The 10,838-nt window shown below is 38.6% G+C and overlaps 1 protein-coding gene across 1 annotated transcript; it reads right to left on the bottom strand.

The window, feature by feature from the left end:
• Nucleotides 1-8,098: 8,098 nt before the first annotated feature.
• Nucleotides 8,099-9,197, bottom strand: LOC121403792. The gene is made up of 2 exons (XM_041595685.1): nucleotides 8,269-9,197; nucleotides 8,099-8,191 (listed from the first exon to the last, which is right to left on the bottom strand). Exons 1-2 carry the CDS (start codon nucleotides 9,112-9,114, stop codon nucleotides 8,183-8,185), a joined length of 855 nt encoding a protein of 284 aa, XP_041451619.1. The 5' UTR covers nucleotides 9,115-9,197; the 3' UTR covers nucleotides 8,099-8,182.
• Nucleotides 9,198-10,838: the final 1,641 nt, after the last annotated feature.

Genomic DNA, 10,838 nt, shown 5'->3' with positions numbered 1-10,838 from the left:
AGGCGTCGAGCGGAAGGCGGCACGAGAGCAGGCCAGAGAGGAGAGTCTCATAGTCTGGCAAAGTCGCTGGGACAGCTCGCAAAACGGTCGGTGGACCCACCGTCTCATCCCTGACATAAGAAGATGGACTAGCAGGAGCGAAGGCGCGGTTAATTTTTACACAACACAACTCCTCAGTGGACATGGTTGCTTTAACCAGTATCTATGCAGATTTGGGCACGAGAGCTCACCATACTGCAGATTATGCGGCAGCATGGTAGAGGACTCGGAGCACATTCTGTTTGTCTGCGGGAGTTACCGTACCGGTACCCGGCCACCCGCCGGCCAAACCTCCTCGAGCTACCCTGCAATCGTCGGCAGAGGGGTGACGCAAGTTCAGTGCTTCAGACCAAAATGCAACATCAGCATTTTGACCGGATGGCAGGCAGACCACTACTCGACACAACGTGATAACAAAGTCACTATAAAAACATACAAGCAATCATACATATGTACGTAGATATAAGAACCATAAGCAAAAGCTTTTATTGTAATATAGATCAGTCGAAAGACGAACATTGAACGACGAAGAGTCTTAAATTATTTGCGGATTAACATAACTACTATAGTTTGAACGACGAAGAGTCTTAAACTACTTGCGGACTAACATAACTCGGGCGCTTCGACCATATTAGGAGCGTGCTATGTCAATCCACTGGAAGGCTGTTGTCACCCAGCAGCCTGGTTGCGGCGATGGTAGGAGACGCCAATGTATGGTCGGCAGTAAGCTACTTTGCTGCCGCCGTGATGAAGGAGCTCCGGAGATGCGAGCGGCTTAGAAGGGAGACAGCATAGAAGGAACCATCGTCCCTGCGAAGCAATGCTTCGCGGCCGTCCCGCAGGGACACGGTACTTCCTCTGTCGCCCCACGTATCCTGACGGCGTACGATACCTAGTCTATTATCTAATATACAAAAAATTATTAGGCTTGTAGTTAATGTTCTCTATATGTGCAATTTAAAAATAAAAATAAATGAGTTAGGAACTAAAAAAAAAACACACAAGCACATACATAAAATGAGTGAAGATATTGTTGCAATCGACATTCAAGGATTCATTGGGCATGATAAATTTATTCTAAAGGAAATTGGGGTAGTATTTAAAAAAGATCCTAAATTAAATGATCATTTCATTATACATCCTCCTTATAATATTTCGACATTAAATAAGAAGGATCGAAAGACTGTTGATTGGTTGCGTAAACATCATCATAAGATTAGTTGGTATGATGGTTTACATTACTTTACACAAACACAAAAATATTTGAGGAAAATAACTGCTGGAAAGGAGATTGTATTGTGTAAAGGTATTGAGAAGAAATATTTTTTGAAAAATTTCTTAAGAACAACAAATATACTCAATGTTGAGGAATGTGGATGCGCCAAACTAGAAACAATGAATGCTACTGAGCATCCATTTTGCTCAATGCATCAAATTGAAGGTGTTTGTGCTCTCAACAATGTACACAAAATTTTAAATTATTACAAGGGTGCTCTTAATTAATTTTCAAGCTTAATTCATTCATATTTTGAGTGTGAAGGGAGACAGTACGTATAATGAGTGAAAATCAGAACGAAAATAAAAACTGTTTAGAATGCTCTAAAACATGAAGGGTAATAATAACCAATTTATCGACCGCACTTGTACACCAATGTAAATTGATATTTAGACACAAACTCATAAATTGTCTAGTTCTTAAGTGCACAGCCGAGAAATCTCTTAAAAAGGTCACACGTTGACAGATGTCTGCGATGCGTTGGTCGCCGATGTCACCCCAATTGTACACACATGGGTTATCTTATTTTGTTACCAGAGCTCCAGTGTGCTCACACACAAACACATACCACTGCGTTGGCACTAGACCTAAGCCTAGTTTTGCTTCACAGTAGAGCTACCTAATCTCATACAATTTTAACAAAGAACCAGTTTTAATATTGAACTCAACAAATGTGGATGTCTTTTCATCTTGGTTTGGTCAAGGCATTTACATTTTGGTCCTTCGGCATCTTTGCAGTTGCAAAGCGCAACTCAGAGAATAAACCAGCACCTTAAAGATTCTGTCAAGTACAAGTGCTTACAGCTACAGGTTGCCAAATAAGTAACTCTTGTATCCCCCCTTGTTGGTAAGGTACAGAGTATAAAAAAAAAGCAAAAAGATATACAAAATTCTTTTATGTTTTTGTGTAACCAAAAAAAAATATAATAACATTTTTTTGTGAAATAACAGTCGAGAAATCCACAAATTTAAATAGTAATTTTGCCACCGTGCAAATATTGTTAAAGTGGCGTATTCGAGGCCGAAACATCGAAGAAAAATTGTGACATTGTGGTCGAGAAATCGGCAATTAAAATAAAAGTGAAGTTACAGAGAACCCCATCAACAAAAGATTAAAAGTAAAAGTCATCATCATTCGTCTACAAAAATAAAATCATCAGTGACAGAAAAGAAATCAACCAACACAAAAATAACAAAGTTAAAAAAGAAAACAGTGTAACAATAAATTGCAGCCGCAACTACACCATCTGCAACACCGAAAAAAAAACTAAGATCTGCAGCCCCACAGCGACGACTTCAATCTGCAGCCACAGAAACTACAAAAACAACTACAAACTGCAGCCCCATCGATTACAAACTGCAGTCAGCATCGACTTCCGCCTACAACCTCAGATTCTTCAGCTAAGTTTAATTTAAGATTTAAAAAAATATATATACATATATAAAGTAAAGTAAATTTTAGTTAACAGTTAAATTTTTCACATATTTATACTTAACAATAAAAAAAAAACATCATGATATCCAAAGAGACAATAACCTTAATAAAAATGCAGGTAGAAATAACTTCCATGATAAGTGTATTAGAAGAATTTAAAACTTTAAGTAGTGAGCAGGTTAAAGAAGTTAAATTGTTGACAGCAGAATGTATGAATAACAACGATATGCTCTTAAAAATTGGTGTAGTCGATCACGACTATTTTAAGAAAAACCACTATGCACCTATGATGGGTATAATAGGAAGAATACAAAGTACAGTGAATAGTCAGTATCAGATGAGTGAAAGTGTCGATATGGAACAAGAACAGAAAGCGTTATGTTCTGAGCAGAATCAAAAGATTTCTGGTTCCGATATGGATATTACGAAAACTGTTAGCAAACTTTCAAAATCAATAGTAGTTAAAAAGTTATTTAGATGAAACTTGTAGTGCTATAGATGACGGAAAAAATGAAAATTTGGAATTCAGGATAGAAAAGTTAATGTTTCATTGGAGAAAGGTAGTTGGTATGAAAGAAGACGAAATGATTGAATCTATTGATATGTATGATGATATTTTAAATGAATTAGGAATTTGACGTGTTAACTGTAACTAAAATCATGAAGAAAAAACTTAAGGATAATGTGCCAAAAATGGGAGAAGTTACAAATAAAAAAATTGATGATTTGCCAACACTTCCAAAAATTAACGTACCAACATTCTTTGGGGATTCCAAAGACTGGGACCTGTTTTATGAGTTATTTACCGAACTTATTCACTTAAGAGAGGATCTAAATCCTACCTTAAAATTTAATTACCTTAAAATTTCACTTAAGGGAGAAGCGAGAAATGTAGTTTCTCACTTATTGTTAGGTTCAGGGGAAAATTATGTGACCGCTTGGGAATTGTTAACCAAGCGGTATGAAAATAAAAGGAACATATTTTTCGATCAATTGAACCGCCTTCTTGAGCTACAAAATTTAAGTTTGGACTCAGTTAGGCAGCTAAGAATGTTTATTGACACTATAAATGAGTCAATTCACATGATAAAATGAAAGGCACAATTATCTGATGAGGTTGATGTAATCTTTGCCCATATAATTATCTGCAATTATATGAAAGCCATGTTAAGACAAACAAGGAAATTCAAAAATTATCCGACGTCATGGATTTTTGCGAGCAACGATTAAATTCGATAAGCTCGATTCAGGAGGAAAAACCTGTTAAAAAAATATTTAGCAACAACATAAAAGAGTTGTCTGCTAATAGTTGTCCTATTTGCAAAGGTATGGGACACACAATATTTCAATGTCACAATGTTTGGTTACGCAGCCAAATAGTGGACAATGCATAGATTATAGTCTTCATCCCACACCTTTCTTTCTATCGCCTTTCGCTATCACTCTCTCGATCTGTCGCTCTCTCGCTCGCATTAGGGCACAGGCAATTCGGCCCGCCTGCCCTTTGAATTAGTCTTGATCTTGCAATCACTGCGCATCGTCTTGGAATCGAGCTATTCAATCTGACCCCGTCTTGAATCCAGCTAACTATCCTTTCGACTCTGTATCGCTTATTTACTTCACCACAATAAACTGTGAATATATATATTGAACAATCATCGCCTTTTTAATAATATCGCAATACAACGCTACTGAAGAAGCTCAGTAGCTCAACACACAAATTTAAGGCTTTAAATCCATCTGAAAGAATGGATAAAGTTAAAAAAGCGTTTCTGTGTTTTAAATGCCTAAAACACACACATAGTGTGATGGGGTTCTTCCGATGAAATAAGGGGCAAGCACGCGGTTATATAAATAAATGCTTTATTTAATAGCGTGTTAGTTGGCTTCTTATTCTTTAAATACAATTTTCTTAATTTTTCACTCCTCGCTGTTCCTCCAAATTCTCACAATCCCGGCCCCGATCCCGGTATCGATCGCTGGTCCGCGATAGTCTATCGATAGTTCACATTATGTTACTCGATAGCTATTTGGGGTGCTCTCGTGCCATTAGGGCTATTCTTACCACTGTGTTAATACAAATGAAACTTAAACTACTTAACAGCTCGGCCATTCTGACCTTTTGATCGACCCGATCAATTTGATTGCTTAGATTAGTATATATAAGCTGTTTAAGATATTACGGTATATTTTCAGAATCAATTACGACACACCATTTCGCCAGTCTGCCCATTTTCTTAATCTATTTGCTTCTATTATACCTTCGTAGGGTATTTGTGTTACTTGACCATTTTCTATATCTGTAATCACATATCTGTCGTTTGGTAGCGCTTTTTTCACAATATATGGGCCTTTAAATTTTGGTATGAATTTCTTATTTGAACCTATTGTAGTATCGACATTCCGCACCACCACAAAATCCCCAATGTTATGTACTATATGTGTTCTGTGGTTTTTCCTAAATACCTCCTTTGTTTTTTTCTGTACCTTCCGAATTTTTTCACCTGATGTCTTCCGTACTGCATTCAGACTCCGAGCCAAATCCGCTTTATCCTCTAGATATTCACTAAGTGAATCAATTTCGAGTCCTCTTTGATATACGCCGTATAACAATACTGAGGGAGCCTGTCCCGTAGTTGAATGCACTGAATTATTTACTGCGTACTCGACCTTACCTAACAATTTATACCAATCGGAATGCTAAATGGGATCTGAAATTTTTTGCTAACATCGCCTTAATTATTCTATTTATTCGCTCGACCTGACCGTTCGCTTGCGGAGATGCCGTAGCTACCTTAACGTGTTCAATATTGTTCTCCACCAGGAAGGAGCTGAATTCCATTGACGTGAAACAGCTTCCTCTATCACTAATCACTCTTCTTGGTCTACCATAATATTCAAAGTATCTGCCCAAACTGGAGTTTACTTCCTTCGTGCTTGTTGAATTCACGGAATAGAGCTTAACGTACTTTGTGAACGCGTCCACTATGACTAATATGTGTTTTTTCTTTGAAAGAATGGCTGGCAATGGCCCAAAATGGTCTATATGAATTGTGTCGAACGGAATCGGTTTTTTTTCAATATTATGTAGTGTACGATTATTCGCGTGTCTAGGTACTGAATTCATAATACATTTTAGACAATTTTTAATAAAATGTTCCACCTTAGATTCCATGCTCGGAAACCAATAGTGCCTCCTTATGTCCGCTATACACTTAAAAGCTCCCATGTGGCATAGCTTCTCATGTACCGAGCGAATCACATTCTCCTCCATTTCCGATGGGACATAAAGCAAGATTATATCATCTTTTATTTTTCTGTATACTAATCCTTCCTCCAGTGTAAAATTCTTTACTGGGCCAGACTCCAACTCATCTCTTAATTTGGTTATTACTGAATCTCTACTTTGGGTTATCTGTAGCTGAAGATTTATCTCATCCTCCTCTGATCTGCTTTACTTATATTTTGAATGTCTACGGAAGATTCTAAACACCTGCTCAGCGCATCGACATGCGACATGAATTTCCCACTTCGGTGCACAATAACATATTCATAGTTTTCGAACTCTAACGCCCATCTGGCAATTCTGGCATTAACGCTTTTTTTTATTAAGCGTGAGGGCTAATGAGTTACAATCGGTAACGATTTTAAACGGAATACCTTCCAGATATATATGGAATTTTCTTAATGAGTACACAATTGCTAACGTTTCCAGCTCGAAACTATGGTATCTCGACTCGGCTGAAGTTGCGGACTTTGAAAAAAACGCAATTGGGTGGAATTTCCCATCGTCTTGTTTCTGTAATAAAATACCACCGTACCCATGAATACTTGCGTCGCAATGTAATTCGGTTTCTCTACCTGGATTATATAATGCAAGAATTGGCTTTGAAGACAATCTAGAACATAAATCCTGAAATACTTTATGGTATTCTTTTGTAAACTCAAACGTAACACCTGGTCTTGTCAGGTTCTTAATTGGCTTAACTATTGTTGCAAACGCCGGAATAAACCGTCTAAAATATGAAAAGAGTCCCAAGCACTTTTCGACTTCGGACACAGTCTTTGGAACCGGGAGGTGCTTAATTGCTACTGTATGCTCTTCATTAGGCCTTATTCCCTTTTTACTAACTCTGAACCCCAAAAAGTCTATCTCTGTGGCGCAGAACTGACATTTCTTTAGTTTTAGTTCCAGTCGGAATTCCGTCAGCCTTCTTAAGACTCGTCCTAATAAAATTAAATGCTCTTCAAATGTTTTGGTGCCGATTGCAATATCGTCCATATAAACCGCAATATTGCCTTCCTTAACCAACGGCTGAAGTACAAAGTCTGTGAACCGTCTAAAACAGGCGGGTGCTATTTTTAATCCGAACGGCATTTTCACGTACTCGTACTGACCATTTGGTGTCACAAATGCCGTGTACTTAACGGAATCTTTGGCAACCTTAACTTGATGAAATCCACTTTTTAAGTCTAATATACTGAAAAAACGATTGCCCTCCAGTTTCTCTAGGCAGTCATCTATGCGCGCCAATGGATAACCATCCCTTTCAATAATTTTATTCAACTGCCTAAAATCTACACATAATCTTTTTTCTCCACTTTTCTTTTTCACTAGCACGGTTGCTGAAGAGTATGGTGATGTACTGGGCCGTATGTGGCCCGCTTCTAACAGTTCATTAACTAATGTTTCTAGTATCTTACGCTCGTGGTATGAAACTCTACGCGGTGCTGATGTTATCGGAACGTCATATTTCAACTTAATTTTCAATTCAAAATTATGCTCTACTGGACGTATCTTTGCGCTATCGACGTAGTTTGTTTTAATAGTTTGCTTAACGGATTTAATTTGATCAGTGCTTAAACTTGGACTAATAGAAAAGTCTTCCTCGTTCTGAACGTTAATACTGTGTATAAACATATCGGGATTTGAATAGTCGGAATCTAAAGGTTCGGAATCTGAATAGTCGGAACACACAGAAGCTGAATGATCTGAAGCTGAGGGCCTAACCTGCACTTCTACCTTATTGTTTTGATTTTCGGAAGCTGAAATGTACTTATTTTTGCAGAGATTACAACTTAAAATAGTCCTATCAGATTTCACCGAACTGAATATGCAGTGCAGAATTTTTTCAGAAATTTCCAAATTATATTTATTTGCCTTTAGTTCAATGTTTGGCGTTTCCATAGGTTCACAAAATTTTAATTTTAGGTTAAATCTTCTTAAAAAATCTCTTCCACATAAAATAGGATATGGAATGTAGTTATCTGGAACAACGTAACATAATATTCTGTGCGTAATACCAGAAAATGACATAAATATCCAGATCTTCCCAAATGTACATAACCGAAAACTTCCTAATCCTTTAAAGTTCGTTTCCTTCAAACTGTTTTCTCTTAATTGAAGTGGTAATGCGGAGTGACGTATTAAACTAATTGCGCTGCCCGTATCAAAAAGAGAAGTATACTGATTATAAATCCTATCTGGCGTATTTGTAGTGTCGCAAGAGATTCTTACCGTGTTTATTACTGCCACTTCGTTATCGTCTAACTCCTTGGTAGTTTCTTCCTGTCGGAATTGATCCGATAATGCCACCGCTGTATTCCCTGAAGGTGGTGGGGCCTTGCAGTTCTTGATAGAATGGCCCATGGATCCGCAACGGAAACAGGAGCCCTTCATCCTCTTGGGCTCTGTACACTCCTTGGCGATGTGTCCCACGCCCGAACAATTGTAACAACGTACAGTACCTCCACTATTGTCCGGAATGCTCTTCTGTCCCAAGAGTCCCGATGCGCTCCAACGTTTTTTACGCATCTCTTCGTAACGGTGTGACAGCTTCACAAGTTCGCCAATAGTTTTGGCCGGATAGAATATAGCAATGTCAGCGGAATCATCCTTTAGCCCGTCGATCACGAACTGGACGGCTTGTTCTTCGTCGATCGGAGCTCGTTGCGCGATTTCTTGCATTTGCAGCACATAACCTATAACTGACATCTTTCCCGGGCAATAAAACGTAGATTTGAGCGTGTTTATTACCTCTACCATTGAGGAAATCCTGCCGAATGTGTCCAGGAAATCTTTCTTAAAGGCAGCATACGACGTAGCCTTGTTTACTTTCAGAAACGATTCTGCGTCCGTGTCCGCCTTCATTAAGCGTCGCACGCACCTGAGCTTAAACGCATCCGTCCCCTTGCAGTTCAGCTCAAAATCTTCGATCCAAGCATGAGCGCTGTTTACTTTTCCTGCATTCGGTTCCATAATCTGCATAATCTCCTTGAAGTTGGCCAATTCGTCCACGCTCCCCTTGCGCAGTTCTTCCAGGGCTTGTTTCCTCTGGAGCAAACATATCTCTGCTTCTATCATAAGGCGTTCGGCTTCCAGCCTCTTAGCTTGTGCGTCTGGCGAAATTTCTGGAACGTTTGCTTTTATTTCCTTATTCTCGATTCTTTCATACGCTAGCGCCATTTGCCATTGCCAGTTGCCGAAGCTGTCTGAATGTTGCAGCCTGATCAAACTCAATGTTATTTTCGATCAGCCACTCTGAAACCTCGTGTTTGTCCATATTCTGCCGAAAATACGACGCCACGCCGCAATCTAACTGTACCGAATATGTAGTGCTATCTCCCTTCTGCTACCGGAGTCTTATGTGCTGAATGTATGAGTGGTGAAAAAAATTCCTTTAAATTGTAGGCACGTTTCCTTTATCCCACTTCTGAAGTTGTGATGGGGTTCTTCCGATGAAATAAGGGGCAAGCACGCGGTTATATAAATAAATGCTTTATTTAATAGCGTGTTAGTTGGCTTCTTATCTTTAAATACAATGTAATTTTACACTCCTCGCTGTCCTCCAAGGGCTAGGTTGGGCCTGGGGGGGGGGGCGGGGGGGGTTGGGCGGGGGGGGTGCGGGGGCGGGGGCGGCCGACCCGGTATCGACGCCGGTCCCCGATAGTCTATCGATAGTTCACATTATGTTACTCGATGCGTGCCCGTGCCATTAGGGCTATTCTTACCACTGTGTTAATACAAATGAAACTTAAACTACTTAACAATAGTAAGAAATGCACTAGCGAAACATCATGTTCGCTGTGCAAAAGAAATCACCATAGCATGCTACATATTAATTATGTAAACAATAAAAAAAATGAAAAAGTTAACACTTGCATGACGTCGGAACAAGCGTTGTTAGCTACAGCGCGTGTTCAAATAAAATCTTCTAATGGACAATTTAAAACATTGAGGGCTTTGATTGACAGTGGGTCACAAAGTACAATTATTTCAGAAGAATCTGCGCAGATTCTGAAATTAAAAAAAATTCGATCTCAAACAGAGATCAGTGGCGTATCGTCCACGGGGAAGTGCATATCGAAGCACAAAGTAAATCTTCAAATTAAAAGTGAAGATTTACAAAAAAATTTAAAGGTTGAAGCCATAATACTGCCAAAACTAATGAAGGCTTTTCCAGTCAACACCGTGAATGTTGACAAATTAAAATGGGAAAAGTATAATTTAGCTGACCCCGATTTTAATAAACCTGGCCGTGTTGACCTTATAATTGGGGCAAATTTATACGCTCATATTCTACAGAATGGAATTGTTAAAATCAATGGGCTCTTGGGTCAAAAAACGGATTTCGGGTGAATTGTCTCTGGGTGTAAAAAATCGAAAGGAAAAGAGGCAATTGTTGCAACCACTATCGAATTAAAAGATATGGATCGATATTGGGAAATGAAGGAAGAAGACAAAAATGATATCGAATCTGAATTATGTGAAAACAACTTCATAAGAACAACAAAGAAAGATTCAGATGGGCGATACATTGTGTCAATTCCATTTAAAGAAGATGTCACCTTGGGAGATTCAAGGAAACAAGCAATAGCTCGTTTTATGAATTTGGAGAAAAAGTTAGAAAGGAAGCAAAAACTTAAGGTGGACTATACTAAGTTCATGAATGAATATATGGACTTAGGACATATGGTTGAAGTAAATAATGAAGGGATTAGAGATTCAAGCCTAACGACCAAGCTAAGAGTAGTTTTTGACGCTTCAGCCAAAACTAATAATAATAAAAGCTTAAATGATATAATGTG

This window comes from Drosophila obscura, unplaced genomic scaffold, assembly GCF_018151105.1.
Source record: "Drosophila obscura isolate BZ-5 IFL unplaced genomic scaffold, ASM1815110v1 contig_75, whole genome shotgun sequence".
NCBI classification, from domain to species: domain Eukaryota; kingdom Metazoa; phylum Arthropoda; class Insecta; order Diptera; family Drosophilidae; genus Drosophila; species Drosophila obscura.
This window is presented reverse-complemented; position numbering and strand designations above follow the sequence as displayed.